At 47.7% G+C, this 23634-nt stretch overlaps 1 protein-coding gene across 1 annotated transcript in view; it reads right to left on the reverse strand.

Moving 5' to 3' along the window:
* GAN (gigaxonin) overlaps nt 1-23634 on the reverse strand; it is a 320191-nt gene that overhangs the window by 22092 nt on the left and 274465 nt on the right. Inside the window, exon 10 of the mRNA XM_078670190.1 lies at nt 7511-7620. Within this exon, the coding sequence (XP_078526316.1) occupies nt 7511-7620 (110 nt within the window). The remainder of the gene's footprint in view (nt 1-7510; nt 7621-23634) is intronic.

Raw genomic sequence — 23634 nt, forward strand, 5'->3', positions numbered from 1 at the left:
AAACAGGCGTGGACCATCAAAGGGCATGCCCATAAGAGAACTCTGAACATCCCCTGAAAACCCAGTGGACCGCAACCAGGCATGACGAAGGAGGGCCACTGTCGTGGAAATCGCCCGACCCAGTGAGTCTGCGGTGTCCAGTCCACACTGGAAGGCGAACTTTGCTGTATCTTTTCCCTCAGCAACAGCTTGGGAAAGCACTGCCCGAACATCCTCCGGACACTGGGGCATCGTTTGAGCAACCGTGTCCCACACAGTGTGAGAGTAGCGGCCCAAGAGGCATGCAGGGTTCACCGACCGCAGCCCTAAGCTGGCAGAGGAAAACAGTTTCTTGCCAAACTGTTCCAGCTTCTTAGATTCCTTATCTGGCGGAGCGGTAGGGAATGCACTTTGGGAAGTGGAGGCGTGGATGACCAGGCTCTCCGGAGTTGGGTGAGTTGTTAAAAAGGCAGGGTCACCCAGGGTTGGGCGATGATGCCTGGATACGTTTTTATCCATGGGAACCCCCGTGGCTGGTTTGGACCAGGTGTCCATCAACACATCAGTTAACGCCTCAATGAACGGTAGCAGGGGCTCCATAGAGCTTGCCTAGAGCTTGCCGCCGGTTGAAGGACTTCAGTGAGGTTAGTTTTGAGGGGCAGCTTAGGCAGGTCAAGGGCCTCAGATGCTCTACGGAGCACCACAGTGTATGTGGCACCCTCCTCCATGGCCACAGCAGGAGGAGAAAGAAAACCAGGTTCAGTGAAGAGGTCAGAGCTACCCACATCCTCCAACTCTTCTGTCCATTCCTGTTCCGACTCGCACTGCCGTGCAAGAGGGTCCTCAGACCCTTCGCAGTTGTCCCCTTCCTCCACTGCCTGTGGCCCAGGCTGCGGCGGTGGGGGAGGGACAGGGGAATATAAATGGTCCAACGTCGCCGGTCTGCGCAGATCCGGCTCCATGTCCCAATTAGGGTTCCAACCCAGAGCAAAATTGTCCGGAAACCTGGGCAAATGCGGAGGTGGAACGAACGGAACCCATTGCGGCGCCGGGAACAGAGCCGCGGGCGGCGCCGGCGGAGGACCTTGCGGCGCCGGGGCTGGAGCCGCCGGCGGAGGGCCTTGCGGTGCCAGCGTCGGAGCGGGCGACAAGGGAGGGCCCTCAGCTGGGACCACGGGGCCCGGAGGCGCGCCGGCGGGAGCCCGAGGCCTGAAAAGGCGGTCCATGGCAGCAAGAAAATCTTGCACCTGGGCAGGAGTTGCCGACTAACCCCGATAAGGTGGGTACGCTACAGGACTCACAGGTTCCAAAGGAGCCGTGGGAGCGGTACACCTGGCCCCCTCGTCCGCGTCTGGAGACCAACGGGGGACGTTGGAGAGCGTAAACGCTTCTTCGACTTCTTCTTAGGACGTCTCTTACCCGATTCAGAGTGTGAAGACTTCGAACCAGAGGAGCGATGATGATGGCTCTGCAGTCGGTCCCTCTATCGACCCCTGGATCTCGAACGGCACGGAGACGACCAACGGGCCTCCAGCAGCCTACGAGCCCGCTCCTGCAAGGCCTTCGGAGCCAGGCCAGATAGTCGGAACATGACCGGGAATCATCATTGTGCTCCAGACAGTAGAGACCGACGCCATGACTGGCCCCGCAGGATTTAAACCCAGGCATCCCTAGTTGGCACCAGGAGTCAGACTCAAAAAATGGAAGACAAAAAGTCTCAAAAGTTAGTCAAAAAGTGACTAGGGTACGTGCTCTAACCGGATCTGCGCTTGCTGGCGCGGAAAAAGAAAGAACTGACGTCATCTCGGCGCCTACGACGCCAGCGACGGACACGAAGCCGCACGCCACCTTCCGACACGCTGGGGAACTGCGGACGAAAAACTTTCCGGATCCAGTCTGACGCCTGGGGAAATTCTAAGGTAAGGACTCGATCACTAACGTGTCTCTTTCAGATATGGCTTTTCACTAATTCTGTGCTGAAGTATTTTAAGGATATAAGATGTAGACCTCAATCATTCTTGGAGACTAGGAATCATCATGAGTAGTATTCCATCTCCACATACTGTTTTGACTGAGCCTTCGGCATGCAATATCAGCACCTACCTGGAAAGGATAAGGGCAGGATCTGCTGAAGCCCTTGTGAAAACAGGGTAACATGAGGGTGGACCAGAAACTGAAGGGCCTAACCAACTTGCACAATGTGTAGAATCCTTTGGTCCAACGGAATCAAGAGCGAACTAATTCAGCTTTGATGTATTGACTAGAGTAGAAGAGACTTCTCTTCTGCTATTGCCATTAAAAGCAGGCATAGGCTGCTAGATTGGCTGCCGACGCTAACTGAAGTCAAGGCCCCAAGAGTATCCACTGAACCTCCTGTAGTTCTGGTGGGATTGGTGCACTTAGAAAGCCAAACAATGAGTGCACCTCTGTTATTCTTAAAATGACCCAAAACTAAAAGAGATGATCCGGCAAATAGCCTAGCCCTCTCAAAGGGCATGTCTTCATGATTCTAGGCATCTCTGGAAAATCTGGCAGAGTGCATCCAGCAATTTCATCTGATTATGATCCACTAGGCACAGGCAACTTAGTCTGAGGAGTCCATCCCAAAATGTAAGATTTGCCTGGCCACATCCTGACCAAGCTAAACTTTATGAGAAAAGAAAGTACAGGAGTCATTCATCAGCAAGCAACATCTCATGTACCAGGTCTCAAAGAGGCTAGCAATAGCTGCCCAGAATGCCAGGGACACTCAAAGAGAGTAGTGCTAGATGGCCTGAGGAGAAAACATTCTTGCCCACTGTGTAAATATGTTTAAAATCTGTCTGGCATAGTGGTTGGAAAAGAGTTTGAATTTATATAACTAAGGGCATGTATCATAAGACTCTCAGGTGTAGGGTGCTGCACAAGAAATGTCATGTCTCCATTGCTGGCCTCCAGTGCCTAGCAATGGGGTAACTAACCACCATGGCAGAAAAGGATTTGGACCAGACCGACAAAATTGAGTCTACCGACGCTTCATTGAATGGTAACACTGAATGCTAACAGAAGCTCGGAAATGCTAGGTCCAGGTTGATGCATAACTCTCAGCATCTTAGCTTTAGCCTCCTCAGCCAGAAATGGCAGCTTTATCATCACTTTCCTTGGGTGGGGTGTGGTGAACCCAAAGACAATTTAGGAGAAATATCCAGGTCACTTGCATTTTACACATCAAGTTATAGACCAGCCTCAGTGTCGCAAGAAAGCGACCTATCCACTTTCTAATCATGGTCATCATCAAGTTATATTGGTTGGAGGTCTTGGATAGCATTTGAATCTGACTCAAAAATGCCTTCCATTCATCTAGAATATTGTAACAGTGGAAAAGAAACTGAAAGAGAACTCTCCTCAACCCGAGACTACACCTATGCAATAGTGTAACACAAAATTGGGCAAGCTTTTTCTAAGGATGTTTTTGAATCTGGGACAGCACTGAAACAGACGGAAATTGATGTCACTGGAGCAGGCATTGGCACCAAAGGGACAGCAACCAGTGAGGTTTGCAGTAGAGAAGAAGAAACACTGGAGTGTCCTGGCGGCGGAATGGGCTGACTGAGTGGGGATTCAATGCTGACAACAGGCCTACAGCACAATTTCGAATGGGGTTCCTGGTGGATCCATGTGTTGGAATGGGTGCCAGAGGGAGGCAAAAAAAAGACTACCATCTGCAGCAGAGCCTCCTTGAAGGCCTAAATGTGCAGCAGAGTCAACAATGGACTAGGGTACTGTGGTAGCATAGACTACAAAATCGGCATCAGAAGAGAAGAGGAAGGCGAAGCCAAAAGTCAGGTTTCTAAAGTGCGGACTGAGACCGCTCCCTAGGAGAGGTGCATCTGGACAACGAAGAACTATAGTTTAACTTCTCTAGCCTTTTCTTTCAACGTACCTGTTGAGGGTGACCTGGATCCAGGTCAACCTAGTTTCCTGTGTTTGGCAACACGGAGTTTAGTTTCCAGTTCTCTGATGGTCTTTGGGTGCATCAGGGACAATTTGTTACAGGACTGAAGTGCTTGTGCAGATACACCAGACAGATGCTATACAGGATCCATTGCCACCATATATTTGCGATATGGTCCCCTGTAATGCTAACCTTGGCTACATTCTCGACGCAGTGCACTGGCCATTCCTTTTCGCTGTTCTGTGTAAGTTCGGCTTTGGTCCCAATTTCATTCGGTGGACACGGCTCCTTTACACTGCCCCAAAGGCCAGAGTGCGGGTGAGTGGGACTCTATCCCGAGAGTTTCAGATTCAGAGAGGTACCCGGCAGGGATGCCCCCTGTCCCCCCCTCTTGTTCACGCTTACAATAGAGGTGCTGGCCGCCAGGGTCCGAGAGAACACTGAAATCCGCGGTTTTACATGCGGGGCCAATGACTCACTGCGTGAAAAAATCTCACTCTACGCAGACGACGTTTTACTCTACATAACAGAACCAGAAACCACGATCCCAGAGCTCTTCCGAGAAATAGAAAGCTACGGCAGGATGGCCGGTCACAAAATAAACTGGCACAAATCAGTGCTTTATGACCCTGGGGGGTGCGATCGGTGGGGAACTCTGCCAGACGACCTTCTGACTACTACCGAGGGCTTCCAGTACCTCGGGGTCTTCATTACGGTAAACGAGGCCCTCTCCTTTAGTAGGAACGTAGAAAGGATCATACTTAATGCAGTAAAGTCCACATTTGTACAGCGCACAATCACCCGTAAGGGTCTCTAGGCGCTGGGGGCCGTCGGGAAGATTAAGCGAGCTATTGCCCAGAGTCACATGGTGCTGAGCTAACCTGCCGCCGGAGCCGGGGATCGAACGGTGGTCCCCAGATTCCAGCGTCAGTCGCCCTGGCGCCACACCTATGACCCGGTGGAGACAGCTCCCGCTGACTCTCCTTGGGAGGGCGGCCATATATAAAATGGTCACGTTGCCAAAATTCCTCTACGCTCTACAAAATGAGTACTATCCGATGCAGGCGTCGGTCTTCCGCAGTATTCATGCAGATTTGAGATCGTTTCTCTGGCTAGGTAAGCACGCTAGGGTGGCTCTGTCCACTCTCCAGAGACATCAATACAGTGGTGGGATCTCACTCCCAAATCTAGAGGCCTACTACTGGGCGGAACATCTGACACCAATAAATGATTGGCTCCATGTCCCAGCGGATCACCCAACGTACGCACTAGAAAGAGCTACAATGTCGGCCAAAAATCTACTGTGTTTCCTCTATGGGACTCCGGGGCGGACCTCCCTCCTCCCGGCCACGTCAGTGACGCTGTACGCGTGGAGGAAGGCTAACCGTCGTATGGAATGGGATAAAAAGCCAACACGACAGACGCCGCTGTGGCACTGCCAGTGGTTAACGGAACTCCACAAACTAAAAGGTTTCCAGAGATGGGATGATATTGGCATCTCCACCATAGGGGATGTAATTGCCAGGGGGGAACTCAAGTCGTTTCAGACCCTTCAGTCAGACTTCGGGCTCCACAACACACAACAGTTTAAATATATGCAACTACGGCACGTTTGGCGGGCCCAAAAAGTCACGCTCGTAGATATCCCAGAATATGCACCTCTAGAGGGGAGGCTCCTACAGGAACAGATACAGGGGAAGGCAGTATCCCTGACATATAAGACTTTGACTAACCATATGTTGGGGGATCTGGTAAAGCTCAGGGCCACATGGGAGGCGGAGGTGGGAGAGATGGAGGACCTGGACTGGGACACAGTACTGATGCATCCCCGTGAAGTAGCTATCAAGTCCCAATTGCAATTGATTCAGTTGAATATACTCCATAGAACCTACTATGACAGGCAGCGGCTATGTAGAATGGGAAAAGTTGAGGACCCAAACTGCCTTAGATGCACTCAGGAGATTGGGGGTTTTTACCACATGTTCTGGTCATGCAGTGTCATACAAACATATTGGACCCAGGTGTTCAAAGAATTGGAGGAGGTCCTAGAGGTCTCGATCACGCAAGAGCCCAAACTAGCTTTATTGAGTATGACCAACGAGGTAGACCTGACACGTCCCCTTCTTATATTCCTGGTCTTGGCACTGGTGGTGGTAAAACGAGACATTGCAAAACATTGGGCAGCACCAGAGCCCCCCGACATGGAGGAATGGAGAAGGGGGCTTGATATATACATGGCAGCCGAACGGGTGACGTATAAGGCCAGGGGTTGCCCCAAAAAATTCCGCAGAGTTTGGTCTAAATGGAGAAGATACCGAGGACTAGATGGAGGGATGTGAATGTGGACCCTCTGGGTGAGGGTGAGGTGGAGGGCCGGGTCTGAGGGGATGGTGGCAATGAGAAGTTGTTGAATAAATAATACACCCGGGGACTGTTTTACGATGCCTAGGAAGTGTGATGCGGATATAGAAAGCGACAGAACTGACGTGGGCGGAGAGGGGGGGTGAGTGGGAGGGTGTGGCCGCTGCTGGGTTTTTCTGCATTTAGTTTGATGGATGCAAGTACCTATGTTTTTTCACTGTTCAAAGGGGGGAAGGGGGGGGGGGGGGGAGTTTTTCAGCAAAAGAAAAAACTGCAGAGGTTGAGATTGGCCCTTGAAATGCTCTGAAACATACACTGGTCTACACAAAAGCGCTTGATTGACAATTGCCGCCCGACCTCCGGGGTGTGGGCTCAATGGCCGTGTATCCACCTGTGGGAATGAGAGGCGCTATTCGTGACAATTGAGAGTGCCTGAGTATTTGTAATTTGATCACTGTGAATCTGCAATAAAACATTTACAAAAAAAAAAAAAACCTTGGCTGCATTCAGCTGAAGTCGGCCTGCCTGATCCATGTGTAGGCAGAACATAGGTAACTGAGACAACAGAAAGTTGTCTCAGTGTCTCATTCACCACTATAAATGGGACACATACATCAGTCAGCTTCCCCTGTACTAAAAGTCCAGAATGGAGTACTGTTCAGCTGACAGCTTTCCCAATGATAATTGTGAACAAGACACAGACAAATGTCAGCTTGTTATCATCACTGGCTGGAAGCAGTAACAAACAAAGTCAGGGCCGATCTATCACACTAAAAGTATTGCAGCTCTCAAAAAGCTCAATTGTATGATGAAAGCAATCACCTTAAAAGGAATAGGATTCTCAAACAATTATACAATACATGTGTATGTTCTGTGCACAATAACAGGAGTATAATTTGTGTATAGTGCTTAATCTGATCGACTGCTTTTCCTTATAAAAAGCTAGTCTGGATATTTACCAATTTAGTGGTACTCTTTAAAGCAGGCAAAACCTTCAGTTGATGCAACAGAATAAAAGCCCATGATGCAAGGAGCACTTTGCAGCAGTCACAGTAGCACAAGCTTCTCTGGAATGTAGAGGTTCTTTGTAGAACTCAGTACGCTACTTTGTTGTTCCAGAAGGTATTGTACATTTACGTCTGCATTTACCTTGTTAAAAGGTCAGTGGAACTGCCACAATTAAACAAATCAATGCTCAAAGGTAAGTAAGCAACATGTAATAATGGGTTTCCTTACCTGTATCAAGATCTCCAATCACATAAATACTGGCTCCAATAGGCACTGCCCCGTAAACAAAGGAAGAGCTGGTAGGGATGCATAGATTCTGATCATTTAGATAGATCCACCTGCAGGAAAATTCAATTCCATTGGTTAACCCTTGGTTGAGGACTAGTGTGTAAATCATAATAAGGTTTTCCTTGTCCATTTTACTTTTAACAAATATTCTATTGTGCAAAGAAATTGCCAATAAGGGTTTTACTCTACAGAGAATACCAAAGGTAATGCTTAACTGATTGGAGCTGAATTTAATGTGCCTCTAGATGGTTTGATAAACACACACAAAAGCAACTAACAATATTAAAGACAATCAAAGAGGCAGGAAGCTGGAGGTCGTGATTAAGAAGAAGGTTTAGAGACCGGACATCCAAACAATTAAGAACACATGAAACGGAAGCAACATGAAACGTGTTATGAGAGGAGGAAGAGAGACTTACAGTAGACTCCTATGTCAATGACTCATGCAATGCCTGTGAAAGTGGCATATTCTCTAGGAACATGCCAATCCAGCAAGCAACCCTGGAGAACATAGGGTTGGCCTGGTAGGAAAGTGGCCGGTCTGAAGGAAAAGCTCACATGAGCAAAGGAAGCATTGATGTATTTTCCCCATTCATTTTTCCATAGGAAAATTAGAGACCACTACAGCCCAAATGGCTGAACGGAATTGCACACAATTTGGCAGAAAGCAAGATCTTGGACCAGAATGTGTGTTTTTTGTGCAATTCTGTTCAATAGTTTCAGAGAAAGGTTAAAAAAATTTAGATATTTCACGCCATGGAGGATCAGTGGAGCATGAAAATTTATGAATGTATATACATATATGTACACACAGGGTAGGGATACCCTCCCTTTTCCTCAGCCTTTTGTGTCAATATAAAAGGAGAGGGGGCGTGTGACCCACCCCCCTCCTCAGAGTTGCACAGGCCTTAAGGACCCCATCCCCTGGGACATTGCTGTTATCTGCCTGGGAGAGCGTGGGCATAACATGGCCACACTCTCTCAGGCAGAAAAAAGAACTTTGCTTCCACCATGCTGGAGCAGTAGGAAATGTTGCTTTTGCTCAGGCAGGAGATGTACAAAAATGCTGCTCTCACCAGGGAGGGAGCAAGGGAACTGTGTCGAATCCCACCACCACCCAGTATGATGCTTGCCAAGTAGCCAGCTGGGGCCATGGGGACCTTGGGACCTGTGGCTCCCCCCCCCCCCCCCGTGGCGCCCAACTAAGCCAGGATTTTGGATGCCCTTGTGGGTGCACAGGATGGGCATCAGGGCACCCACCAAAAAATTAGAAATGTACACAAAAAGTGATTGATGCAATGCTTGAATTAATCTCAACCACTGGTAATTAGTCGAGCTGCATCCCAGTCTATTGTTACTTTAGACACCATCCCATTCCCAGTTTGGTCTCAGCTATTTGCAAACCAGTCATGACTCTGATCCAAAGGGAACAGTCCAGCCTTTTGATATATCACTCTGAGTGGGATAAGTATGCCCCGACGTGGGTCCCGTGCCACTGTTCCACCGTCATACCCATCAAGCTTCCTACAGTACTCCTGTAGCGCGTAGGTCTCAAAATTCAGGGAGCTAGTTTGGAACGGTTAGCTGGTACCGATTGTAGAGCCTTGGTGAACCTTGTAACTACACCTTACTGTGAGGAACAATAATGGTACTGTGTGGAGTGAAAATGTCGCAACCGCTCATGAGAATAATGCCTCCTTGCACCCTAATTATGAACCAAAGAGACATTATTATGTACGGTTTTTGACAGTCTCACACAGTTACAGAATTTAAGTCCTTTTATTATGTTCTGTGCCCAATCCTTAACGTTGTCTTTCCTTTATGTTTAAAGCACTGCTGAGAATGTGTGCTTCAAGTTCTGCTGGGCCCCATGGGTCCAGAACACTGTTGTTGCCAGTGTTATCGGGCAAAGCCGTCCAGTATAAAAACCTGCCACATTCGAAATCTGGAGCTTGAAGTAAAGATTTTCTGTTTGAGCAGCACAAGGAGTCTACAGCGGCGAGCACAATAAAACATATTGAGTGGATATGCTTTAATTTAACAGAGTGGCCAGAGTATTTCTTACTTGTCTTGTTTAGAGTGGCTATTGACCTCTTTGAGCATATTCTGAGGAGAGGACTAGTAGTCGTGAGAAGCAGCAATTGACGCAGGCGCTTTTGACCTGTGACAATCTACAGGTTAGCAAGAGCACTCACATTTATTGAACAGCAGTGTGCTTTGAAGCGCTATAGGTATTTGGACATCAGTGATTTGATGAAGCGCTATTGGTAGATTTGATGAAGCGCTATTGGTAGAATGGACATCAATGAGTTTTATTAAGCACTGCTACTGTTGGGAAAACACACTCTAGTAGGAACATAATTGAATTAATGATGTAAACCTTAAGGGTAACATGAGTCCTACAAAATATGAACATTAGATGAACTCTTCAAGCAACAAACTTTTGCCTGCCGGAGATCTCATTGGTACAAGCTGTGATTCGTTATACTGTAAATTGAGTGCATCACGTAACGCTTTTTCTTTCAGGTCCACTAGAAACCTTCCTTACGGACTGCATAGACTGTTTGACTAGTATAAGCTGTGTGGGGCACAGGCCCCCTTTGTCCTTCTTGGGAACCAGAATGTAGTGGGAATAACAACCACGTCCTACTTCTGGCCCAGGATCGCGCTCGATAGCCCCCTTGGCCAAGAGGGCCGTGACTTTCTGTTGGAGAAGCGTAAAGTGATCCCCCGACATGCGGTGGAACTGAGGTGGCATGGCTGGGGGGGCAGACTCGAAGGGGAGGGAGTAACCCCTTCAGACGAGTTGCAGCACCCACCTGTCCGAAGTAAAAGAAAACCAGTGGGGGAGGTGATGCTGAATCCTGCCGCCCACCGGCGTGGGGTGCACCCCAAAGCTCGGACTAGGAAGGTTTTGAGGCGGATGCTGAGGGAGTGGAGGTGGACTGACCCGCATGCTGGTCCCCTGTGCCGCCACGGCGGCCTCCACACCCGCGCTGAGGTTGATTCTGCGCAGACTACTGGCTGAACGAACATGCAGGGGCGCCCCTTCCGGGGCCACAAAAGGAACGAAAGGTAGACGTGGCCAGGCGTGTGGTGGAGAGACCCAAGGACTTGAAACGCTCCAGCGCACTTTCTGCCTTATCGCCAAACAGGCGAGAACCATCAAAAGGCATGTCCATGAGGGAACTCTGGACATCCCCCGAAAACCCAATGGACCGCAGCAAGGCGTGGCGACGTAGGGCCACCGTTGTGGAGATCGCCCTCCCCAAAGAGTCCACACTGCCCAGCACACACCGGATGGCGAACTTTGCAGAGTCCTTCTCCTAAGCAACAGTTTAGGAAAGTACAGCCCAAACCTCCTCTGGGTACTGGGGCAGTGACTGCCCCACTGTGTTCCACACAGCGTGAGAATAGTGGCCCAAGGCCTGAATGACCATGCTCTCCAGAGTCGGATGATTTGTTAAAAAGGCAGGGTCACCCGGTGCCGGGCGATGACGCCTGGCCACGTTCTTATCCACAGGAACCCCTGTGGCTGGTCTAGACCAGGTGCCCATCAAAACATCCATCAAGGCCTCATTGAACGGAAGCAGAGATTCCATAGAACTTGCCGTCGGCTGAAGCACTTCAGTAAGGAGGTTCGTCTTGAGATTTACAGTAGGCAGATCAAGGTCAAGGGCCTCAGCTGCTCTACAGAGCACTACAGTATATGTGGTGCCCTCCTTCATGACAGCGGGAGGAGACAGAAAGCCAGGCTCAGAGGAGAGGTCAAGGCCACCAGGATCCTCCGATTACTCCACGCACACCTGCTCGGACTCGCAATGCCGTGCAAGAGTGTCCTCCGACACCTCCCAGTCATCCCCCTCCTCCACGGCCCGAGGCACAGGCTGCTGCGGTGGGGAGGCACAGGGGAATACAAATGCTCCAGCAGCGCCGGGAATGGCGCCGATCCGGCTCCATGTCCCAATTAGGGTCCCAAGCCGGAGCAAAATTGTCTGGAAACCCGGGCACCGGTGGAGGTGGAACGAACGGGACCCAGTGCGGCCCCTGGAACGGAGCCGCAGGGGGCGCCGTGGCCACCGGCGGTGGACCCTGCGGCGTCGGAGCACCCGGTGGCGGAGCTGGCAGCAAGCAAGGCCCCTCAACTGGAATCGTGGGGCCGGAAGGCGCGCCGGCGGGAGCCCTAGGCATGAAAAGGTGGTCCATGGCGGCAAGAAATTCTTGCACCTGGGCCGAAGTCGCCGACAGACCCGGATAAGGTGGGTAGGCCGCAGGACTCTCAGGCTCCACTGGAGCCGCGGGGAAGAACCCTTGGCTCTCTCGTCTGAAGACCGACGGGGAGGTCGTCCGAGAGCGAAAACGCTTCTTCGACTTTTTCTTGTGACGTCTCTCACCCGATTCAGAGGGTGAAGACTTCGACCCCAAGGAGCAATGAAGATGGCTCCGCGGTTGGTCTTTCGAGCGACCCCTGGACCTCAAACGTCGCTTAGACAACTGCCGGGCCTCCAGCAGCTTTCGGAACCGCTCCCGCAAAGCCTTCGGAGCCATGGCTAGACAGTTGGAACATGACCGGGAGTCATGGTCGCGCTCCAGACAGTAGAGACAAAAGCCGTGGGGGTCGGCCACGGACATTGTACGGCGACAGACCCCGCAGGATTTAAATCCAGGCATCCCTACGAGCACCAGGAGACAAGACTCAAAAGAAGTAGAGACAAAAGTCTCAAAAATGTAAGTCAAAAAGTGACTAGGGTACGTGCTCTAACCGGATCTGCGCTTGCTGGCGTGGAAAAATAAAGAACTGACGTCAGCGGGCATGGATGGCGCTTAGGTAGTGTCCGTGACGTCATCTCGGCGCTTATGATGCCAGCGAGGGACGCGGAGCCGCACAACGCCACCTACCGACGCGCAGGGGTACTGCTGACGAAAAACTTTGCGGATCCAGTCTGACACCTGGGGATATTCTAAGGTAAGGAATCAATTACTAACGTGTCTCTTTCAGATAACCAGCCATGAAGAAGTGCGAGACAGCACGAAACGCGTCAGGCTCTTCATTGCCGGTGGATTGTATCGTCTTCTCAGCTGCAGCTTTTCCTATAAAGCACAAATACTTACCCTCTTGTATGCGGCCTTTCTCAAGGGGACAAATCTTGTTTCTGGATGGAGATATATATAAAAATAAAAATAATAATCAAAAAATTAAAATCAAAAACAAAGGAAGTTTCACAGAGACCTGATAGACTACCAGAAGGGCCAGGTATTCACCTTCGCCAAAAAATATGATCGATTACGTGATATCAAGACCAACACCGATGCAAGAAGTACTGGCCAGACTAGGAATGCTGCAAATGAAGATGGGGCAGCTGGAAACTTAAGAGAGGACAGTATTGTCCGTGAGAGTGATATCTCAAGTATATCGGAACGAGATGGGGTAAAAGATCGCATTTTACCGGAGTTTACATTGATGGCGGAAGGAAAGATGCCAGCCAACAGACAAGTCACAAATCGAGGTCGTGGAAGAGGAGGCAGAGGCGCCAAAAGAGGGATAAAAGCATCGCTAGGAGAGTTGGGAAGCCCGGTGGGAAGTCAGACAAGGGGCCAACAACAGAAGAAATAATGGAGCAGAATACGGTCATCAATTTGTCCAATCGACCATTGACCAACATTGAGGTAGAGACTCTTTCTTTAGGTTTATCTTTTTGTCCTTCGTATAATTTTAATTACACCCAAAGCCGTATTGATTTATTTTATTTCACACGGAAACTCAGGATTAAAAAATGGTATGCTACCAAGCTTACAGACCCTAAAGCTAATGTAATTGATGAGCCCAGTCACACTAGTATAGGAGAGGTGGAATTTTGGCAAACCTGCAGAGAGTTGGAAAATGATGAAAACAGTATAACTTGGTCTGATGTTGATGTAAATGTACGAACTGATATGAGTAAATGTAGCGGGTTTAGACCAAAATCGATCTTTCTACCACAAATTAAAAATAACTCAATAGATGTTTTTGAATGAGGAGTTATGCAAGAATTCTTGAAATTGTCTAAAAAAAGATGGTATGTCAACAAGAATGTAACTAATGAGCAATTGGATGCCATAGAGAATCTAAAAAATGATCGTACAATCGTCCTTAAAAAAGCAGACAAGGGTGGGAATGTGGTTGTACTTTCACATGACATGTACATCAAGGAGGGTTTGAAACAATTATCTGACCCAGAAAGTATGAGATCAGCAATAGGAATGAATATGAAAGATCTATTATGGTCTATCAAGCACAACTAGTTGAGTGGAAAGACAAAGGCATCTTTGAAAAAGATTAATATGATTTCTTAAAATGTAAACAAGGACAGAACCCCCCTCACCCCGGGCAGACCTATAGTGTCATCAAGGGGGAGTTTCTTGGAAAACTCATCCAAATATGTAGATTTTTTACTCCAGCCATTAGTACAAAAACTACCGTCCTATGTCAAGGACACCGGCGACTTCCTCAGGCTCCTAGATAATATCAAGTGGAGAACCAACTATAATCTGTTAAGTCTAGACGTCATGAGTCTTTATACTTGTATTCCCCATGGGTTAGGACTAACAGCATGTCAATACTTTTTAGAAGAAAGATCAGTCTCTTACACACTACATACTGAAATGTTGATTTCAATGATGTTAAGCTGCTTGACACAAAACTTCTTTATCTTTGATGGAAAAATCTTCAGGTAAACCCTCGGAACATCTATGGGGACTTGCTTTGCAGGTTTCTATTTAGGGTTTTGAGAGGAGACTGTTGTTATGAAAATGGAAACTCGTAAAAAAAAAGGTGGTCGCATGGGCACAGTACAGATAGATATTTTTATTGTGTGGGATGGCAATGAGGAGGAGGCAAACAATTTTGTTGGCACGTTGAATGAGAATCATTTCAATCTAAAATTCAAGAGCCATTTCTCCAGTTCATTTATTGAATTCTTAGATTTGAAATTGACAGTAATCAATAATAAACTGGAAAGTACATTGTTTCGTAAAGAAACGACAGGGAATTCCCGGCTACATGCACGAAGCTGCCACCCTAGAAAGTCTGATCCAAAGTATTCCCCTGGGTGAGTTCCTCCGCGCAAAGCGAAATTGCAACACGGAGGATGGCTATATTAGAGGACAGACATTAATGACACAAAGATTTCTGGAAAGAGGTTACACTAAAGCCACCATTAGAAAAGCGAAAATGGAGGTGAAGAATAGAAAACAATCAGACCTTTTAGCTATCAAAGACACATGCCCAGTTGAAATAGACCATCAGAAATTAAGATTCATAACCACTTTCAGCCAACAGGCAAAACAAGCGAGACAAAGTCTGGGGAAGTTTTGGCAGGTGCTCTCTACTGATAAAGATCTGGCACCTCAAATAGAGCCCTATCCTCAGATAACATACAGAAAGGCAAGATCCCTTAAGGATACAGTATGTAGGATCTTAGAACCATCTGACACAAAGAAATCGGACATTAAGGGCTTTTTCACATGCCGAAACTGCACAGCATGTAAGTATAGTAAGAACTGCAAGGAATGTAAATTGTCACCATCATGCAAACCCTTTGTCATTCAAAAACACCTCTCTTGCAATTCCGATCATGTAGTGTATGCCCTTCAATGACCCTGCAACAAAACATATATAGGGAGCACACTACACAAAGCCAAAAAACGGGTGTTAGAACATCTGAGGGCGATAAGAAAAGGTGACAGACAGTATCTAGTGGCCAGACATTTCCAGACTTTTCACAACCAAGATGAGAGATTATTGTCTGAGGTTCCGTGAATCCTGAACCCGTTTCAGAATTATCGTCGTATCATGACGATTTTGGTATCAGCGGACCGAAAATGGAGAGTGTAAGATGTACGAGTGTTCGTCATGTTCGAGCGACGAGATCACCACAAAATCAGGGATTCCGTTCTGAACCCTTGGGTTCCATTTTGTACACGGCAGCCATTTTGTGGTTGCCCTCACATAGGCCGATGACTAAGGCCGAACGAGTCCTTGGGACACGTACACCTTCAGCTGACTTCTGTGTGACCTGGGCAAGCTGACTCCGTTGCCCGAGGCCGGACTTGTTAAGCCAGTTCCTTTCACGGTAGCTGGTCGAGATTGAGGATCAAGGCACAGGACATCATAAACCCTTCTATTGCACACAACTATGCCCTATCTTACTCACACCTGTCTCTGCTCCTTTATTTATGGCCTGTTTTACGATGAGGAGGTGCCCGTTTTTATTAGGGGTTCGTTCACTTATCTGATGAAGAGTGTTGGGCCTTCCCGAGAAATCAATGGTGGGCTGGACAATGAAATGTGGGTTTGTCATGCAATGCTTTTGTCGTGTACACATGGGATTGGTCAACTGTAAATAAGGAATGTTTGCCTAAAGCACAATATTTGGTATAAAAGGGATGACTTGCTTTGTAAAATTTGAGCAGTCTCCTACGAATATACATCACTGTACTTCGTGGACCTCTGTTACTGGTTGCAGCCAATAAATTTGTTCTTTGACGTCACCAAGAAGATTCCGCGTTTCTGTAGATTCTGAGACAGTTGAGTCCGGAGACTTCGGGTGTGTCCCCTGGCACCGCTGGGTTCTAAATAACCCGGTTCTTCATTTGGCGCCCAACGTGGGGCGACTTCAGCGGTACCGGTCCAGGCCAGACAATCGCGAGGAGCTTCGTGTCAAAATTCTGGAGGAAGGCCAGCCACTTCATCGACCCCTGTATGTCGTCGTGGTCCGAAAGTCTTTGCTGCGAGGTTCCCCGCTTTCCGATGGCTACGAAGGACTGCTGCTCTGACTGTCGCCCTGTCTTGGAGCCTTAGACGATTTGTAGAGCGAGACGATAGACGGGTCTTCTGGTGACGTCATCGATACTTTAGTTAAGTATGAGTGGAGCGTCTCCCAGTCCTTAGTTTTGAGTATCCCTTGGGATCTCTGATTTGGGTTCTTTGATTTGGGCCTTGCAAGTACCAAAGCCGAGGGACTCGTGTATTCACGAGACTATCGTATCCGATAATCCTTTGAAGTTTGAAGCTAGACTAGTGAGCGAAGATGCCTGGTCTTAGCAGACTTGGAAATTTGTTTTGTTGTGGTCGAAATAGGGATTCCCGATTGGAGGACTCGTGTCTGGTTCCTCCAATTGGAACTTCAACCTATGAGCTTTATGTGAAACATGGCGTGGGCCTCATCATGGTAGTTTTGATACGGAAGTTTTAGATAATTTAGAGATTAGACTTTTTAAGAAGAAAGCCCGGCCGGCAATGTTTGACTCTTTCCGCCTATGGCGAAAGGAAGCCAAACAGAAGGAAATTAAATTAGCAAAGAAAAATAAAAGAGAAAAGGGTATCTCGATAATGCAAGCTGCTATGCAGTTTAAAGATAACGAAGAAGAACAGGCGAGTGAGCAGTTGCACAGGCAACGTAAAATGGCGATCGATAAATGCTATCCGGCTTTGCCGCTTCTTCAGCAAGATGCAGCGAAGGAACTTGAGAAAGATCCTTTGATGTCACATTTGTTGACTTCACCACCACCTTATGCGCAGAGTGCTACAGCACCCCCACCACCTTTAGTTGTGCAACCTCCAGTTGCGCAGCCTCTTGCTATTGCACAGCCGCCAGCTCCTCTTCAGCTGACTCCTACTCCTCTGGCGCAGCCTCCTCAAGACCGCCGACTTTGCTACCTGCTCCGCCTTTAATTCCTGTGACTTTTTCACCTGTTCTTGCTACCTCCTCTACTACTGCTCCTACGTTGACCTTTTCTCAGTCTGCTTTATCTCCTGTCTTGTCGACCTCTCCTTCTGTTCGTCAGAGAATGACGGATACTGTTACTGGTCTTTTGTCTCCTTTCTTTGGGTCATTTAGTACGACCCCTGTTTCAGAGTGTAAACAGTTGCGTAGCCAACTGCCTGATTCACGAGAGAGAGAAATATTGGATCGTTTGGCGCGTAAATGGGTTACTCGTCCTTTAAGATACGATGTAGAGTCTGTTATGGATGTCTTCCGTCAATGGGAAGCACCGAAGCAGAGATATGTTTTCGATAAGGTGTGTACTTTCCTTCGTGAAGAATGGGAAGATGATGACGAGGGACAGACTCTGTCTGAGTTGTTCCATATACAGTCTGAGTTTGCGAAAGGTACGATTGTGGGTTCCGATGTTGAGAAAGCAGTTGCGACATTGCTGTCGTTTAGGAGTGAGTCTCCTTCTCAGTCGCTGTTTGAACCTGATCCCTCTGTTAGGAGAAAGGTGAGACAGTACCCAATGAGAGAGGTTCCTCCGGTATGGAAGGAAGCAGTTCAGGCTGATGCAGGTCTTAATATCGTAGCTGCACCGGCTCATTTTCAACGTGTTTGGGTACATGTCCCATGGAAGCGTGCAGAAGTTCTGGCTCTTAAGCAGACTTTACCTGACCCTCGTAAAAATCCAGCAGGGTATTATGAGGAATTGTCACAGACTGCAGACTCATGTGTTATGAATCTAGCTGATATAGACATGTTGTTTGGAAATGTGGTCCCACAGCCTTTATGGGGATTGATTCGTCATACTGATCATGCGCAAGAGTTAGGTGAGACGTGGGCTAATATTGGTGCTGTAGATGCGCTACAAGTGGGTGGTGCTAAACCTGAGCCTTTAGTTGCAGAACTTCCTGGTAAGATCATTACCTACATGAAAACCTTAATGCCCGCTATGAGAGTAAATTGGGATAAATTGTCTGCGTGTAAGCAGAAGAAAGAGGAAACCGTGTCTGATTTCTTCACCAGGTTTGAAGAGACGTTTATTGACCATAGTGGTCAAGACATGAGTACCGAGGGTGGTCAACGGTTGTTTGTTGACAAGTTTGTACGTAATTTACTTCCTGAGTTACGTAAAAAGTTGAAGGATTCAGAGAGTTCTTGGGCCGTTTCCTCTTCAGCACAGATATTGGCTACTGCCCAATACTACGAAAATAGGGATAAGGACGAAAAAGATAGAGCAGACAAGAAAACCAAAGAGTTGAAGACGAAGGTGCTTTTACAGCAAGCGTATCCGTCCCGTAATAACCAACGTGATTATCAGCAGCCTCAGCAGTTTCAGAGAAACTCGCAAAGGTCCGAGTCTCCTCAACAGCGTTTTCTGGTAGGCCCCAATCAGTGTTCATATTGTAAGGAAGAGGGTCATTTCAAGTATAGTTGGCCTATTTTGTTACAGAGTATGAATGGTGTTTCAGGTGCAAGAGGTCGATGTGTTCAGCAAGCTCCTAGAGGTAGAGGACGTGGAGGTTTTCCTCAGAATGCACGTTCCTTTCCTCCACAAAATTCGATGAATAGTTTTGATCAACAGAATGGTGCATCTGGTAGGACGACTCAGGTACTATGCTGACGACTACTACGTTGAGGGTGAGAATATGGACGGTAATGATTGCTAGGACAGCCATGGACAAAGAGAGGGAGTTGTTTCAGTTCCAGTAGATCAGAGTGGACCTTACGTTGAGGTGATTACATCAGGTGTGTCAGAGCCTTTTCTGTTGGATACTGGTGCTACGAAGAGTTCTATTATGCACTCTAGACTCCCTGGTGCACCTTTGTCTGGCTTAACGAATGTTTCAGTAGGTTTTTCTGGCGCCCCAGTTAGAAATCCGATTTCTGACCCTTTGTCCCTTTCTGTTGGACCTCGTGAATTCGAAGCACCCCTTATTCTGACGACAGGTTGTGGTGAGAACTTGTTGGGATTGGATCTGTTGAAGAGATTGTATGCGACGTTGTATTGTTCTCCTTCAGGAGTACAACTTACACGGGGTAAGAAAGTGGTCTCACCTATGTATTTAGCAAGGGACCAACTTCCGACAGAATGGTCTTCTCTTCCTGATACTATTTGGGCGACTGGTCCTAATGATGTGGGTCTCCTGGAGATACCGCCATATGTTGAGACGTTAAAAGCGAATGTTAAAATTCCACGTATTCCCCAATATAGGATCTCTAGTGATGGTGAAAGGGCGCTTCTAGCGATCATTTATGATTTGATTGAGAAAGATGTGATTGAAGAAACGAGAGGTAATGTTTGCAATAGCCCTGTTTTGAATCGCACTGATTCTTCTCAGCCACCTGTTTACAGGTTTGTGGTCGATCTTAGAGAAGTGAATAAGATAGTCGTGCCACAATTTCCCGTTGTCCCAGATATCACTGCCTGATTGACAATGATCCCGGCTTCGGCCTCTTGTTTTTCGGTGATTGATTTGAAGAATGCTTTCTTCAGCATCCCGATTGCCGAGGAGAGTAGGGATATTTTCGGCTTCTCTTTAGGAGGTCGAAGCTTCCGGTTTAAGCGCGCTCCTCAAGGCTATTGTGAGAGTCCATCAATATATAGTCAGGATTTGAAAACACAACTTGATACGATTGTTTTACCTAATGGTGCTGCTCTCCTCCAGTACGTTGACGATTTGTTAGTCGCGGCCGATACTGAGGAGATTTGTAAGGAAGCTACTTTATAGTTGTTGCGTCATTTGTCTGATTTCCACCACAAGGTGTCTCTTTCGAAGTTACAGTATTGTCGACAAGAAGTGACCTACTTAGGTCATCTCTTATCGAAGGAGGGAAGAAGATTGACCCCAGAAAGAATTCAAGCGATTGCGAAAATGAGTATGCCAATTACACAGAGAGAAGTGCGAGCTTTCTTAGGTATTACGTCATATTGCAGACAATGGATACCAAACTTTTCTCTGCTGGCTAAACCGCTGGTGGCATTGACCTGTAAAGACACACCGAATCCCCTCCCGTGGTCTGAAGATTGTCAGAAAAGTTTTTCCGAATTGCGTAGTGCATTGTGTTCGGCTCCTGTGTTGGGTACCACCGACTACAGTAAGCCCTTTACGTCGTATGTCCACGAGAGAGAGGGATGTGCGTTGTCAGTGTTGACACAATCTTTTGGGGACAAACAGCATCCATGTGCATATTTCTCGTCAACTTTGGATCCGGTAGCTAGGGCGTTGCCGAGTTGTTTGAGAGCCACAGCGGCAGCAGCTGTTTCTATTCGACAGTCTGCTGGTTTGGTGATGAACAACACGCTGGTCGTGATGGTTCCACATGCAGTGGATACTTTGTTAAACAGGACCAAAACACAGCACTTAACTAGTGCTCGATTGTCAGGTTATGAGCTGACACTCCTAGCGAGTCATGTGCACATAAAGAGATGCAATACGTTGAATCCAGCTACGTTGTTGCAGATTTCAGTAGAGACAGATGTTGTTGAGCAACATGATTGCTTTCTCAGGACAGAGGAAGAAACAAAAGGGAGAATAGATCTTAGGGACACTCCTCTTGTGAAGTGTGATGGTACCTTATGGGTGGATGGTTCATGCTTCAAGCTTCCGAATGGTGATACGACTGCGGCATATGCTGTTACGACTTTGCATACGATTGTTGAAGCTGCACGTATCCCACATAATTCAGCCCAAGCAGCAGAGTTGATTGCACTTACGAGAGCGTGTGTGTTGTCGAAAGGAAAGAAAGTGACCATATATACCGACAGCCAGTATGCGTTTGGTGTGGCTCACAGTTTTGGACGTTTGTGGAAGGAACGTGGGTTCCTCACGTCACACGGGACGAAGATACAGCATGGTCAGTTGGTGAATGAGCTCCTGGAGTCACTCACCTTGCCGTTGCAAGTTGCGATTGTGAAATGCAGTGCACACAAGAAGATTACCGATGATGTTGGTCGTGGTAATGCGTATGAAGTTGCGAAAGATGTGGCGAGGAATGTGATGAGTCGAATGTATGTTTCAGGCCCTGCAAGATGGATTGGTGACGTTGGAATGTGTGAAGATACGATAGAAAGTGTGAAGTCGATTCTAGCCGAAGCTACAGAGAGAGAGTTGTGTGTGTGGAGAGAGAGCACGGGTAAATTGGTTGCGAATGGTTGTTGGGTTGAGTTGTCAGAGCATCAGCGATGGTTATTACCCGATGCATACGTGCTTGCAGTGGTTACGATGGCACATGGAATGGCTCATATCAGTGTGAAAGGGATTTGTAAGTTGTTGGCTCCAGTATGGCAAAATGCTGGAATTCCTAAGTGTGCACAGAATGTGGTCAAGAATTGTATGGTCTGTCTGAAGTACAATCCTGGTAAGGGAACCCCAACTCCAGCTGGTCATTTTGCTCCTCCGACTTATCCGTTCGAGGTTTTGCAGCTAGATTTTATTCACATGGAAAGATGCAACAACCTGAAATACGTACTCGTGGTTGTTTGTGCCTTCTCCAGAGGGGTAGAAGCATATCCCCTGAAAGATAATACTGCCCTGTCCACAGCCAAAGCCCTGGTCAAAGAATTCTTCCCTAGGTTTGGTTTGCCAAGAATGGCCTGGAGTGATAATGGGAGTGAATTTGTGGGTCAAGTGATGAAGAGAGTGTGTGATGGGTTAGGAATCCGCCAAATATTCCACGCTGCACACCACCCCCAATCAGCTGGACTAGTAGAGTTCTATAATGGCACTCTTAAACTGAAACTGGCCAAGATACAGGCGAGCTCTGGTCTTAAATGGCCTGACGCCCTGCCACTAGCACTTTTGTCTACAAGAATGACTGTACATTCCCGAGTAGGACTTAGTCCTTATGAGATTGTGTTTGGCTGCCCAGCTAACATATGGGGAGTGCCGAGGCCAACGAAATTCAGCGAGATTGAACATCCTGTATTGCTCGATTACCTGTATGATTTGACGGCTAAATTGCGTGTTTTACACCAACAGGTTCACGATACATTGCCTCAGGCTTCTGACGATCCAGGTCATGCCATCGATCCTGGCTCATGGGTATTAGTCAGAACTTCCAGCGGACAAAGAACGATCAGCCCCGCTGGATTGGTCCCTACTTGGTGCTGTTGTCAACGCGATCTGCAGTACGAGTGCAAGGAAAAAAGAACTGGATCCACGACGTACACTGTAAGAGGGTCCCTTTGCCTCTACCATACGACCGGTGGGTCCAGGAGGGTATTGCTGATTCTGAGACTGAGACTGTGCCTCGTTTTCTGCCTTTTAGCGACGCACGTTTAATGGGGACAAGTTCTGAGCGTGAAAGCGACGATCTTCTGAAAAAAGCTGTGCCACCGTCAGTTCGATTGGACACTACCGAGCCTGAACTCTTGTTCTGTGACCAGACATTGCCCGGGAAGGGCCGTTATAATTTACGACCGAGAGTCATGGGACTAATAAAATGATTTCCTTTGCTATTTTTGAACATACAGCTCTCCCATCTGAGAAACTGTTTTGACCGATTTTTGTTTTTCGAACCGCCATCCGGGTTCCGCTGTAGGGTCGCGGCGTCAAGTCTTTGGAGTGCAAGCCGAAGACACAAGGTCGACGGTTCTGGTTGGTCCGAGGGCGTTTCCCTGGACTGACAGACGCATTCCTTAGCACGGAACACCCTACCTCCGCGAGCAGCACGGTTAGAGGATGGAGTTTTTCAAGATGGAGACCTGTTGAAGAAATAAATTTTAGAGCCAGAATGTGTACAATCATGAGCAGAAAATGTTTTTTAATATTATGTCTTTGTATGTTGCTTAGTGCAATGATGTTTTTGATGGGATACATAATATTCTCTTTTCAAGTGACGTTTGCACCCACTACACAGCCCATACCTCCTTCTACTGTTTCCTCACATTCTTTTCACACTCTGCCTGAACATGAGTCCATTAGAAGATTGGAATTTGCTAATAACTCCTTCGTTCAGCCTCTGCACCAACACCAATTAGTAGTAAACACGACTAACTGTTGGGTGTGTGGTCTTATGCCTCATACTACTGATAAAGGTATTCCTTACTTGGTCCTGCCATTTAGCTACAATAGTTCTGTATGGGCATTTAGAACGATGTTTATCTATGCTCGAGAAGTTCACCCCCTACGTTCCGCAAAGGACAATCCGAAGAACAGTGCTCTAGATAAGGGAATAGTCGATATGATTAGAGGGTTTAACTCCTATGAGACGATCCCGAGAGAAGAGACACTAGCATATATTGGATGGAACGTAACCGGATATGGAGTTAGTCTGAGTGAGAACCAGCAAGCGAAAAGATCCTCTCCGATT

This window comes from Lissotriton helveticus, chromosome 12 (assembly GCF_964261635.1).
Source record: "Lissotriton helveticus chromosome 12, aLisHel1.1, whole genome shotgun sequence".
NCBI lineage: Eukaryota > Metazoa > Chordata > Amphibia > Caudata > Salamandridae > Lissotriton > Lissotriton helveticus.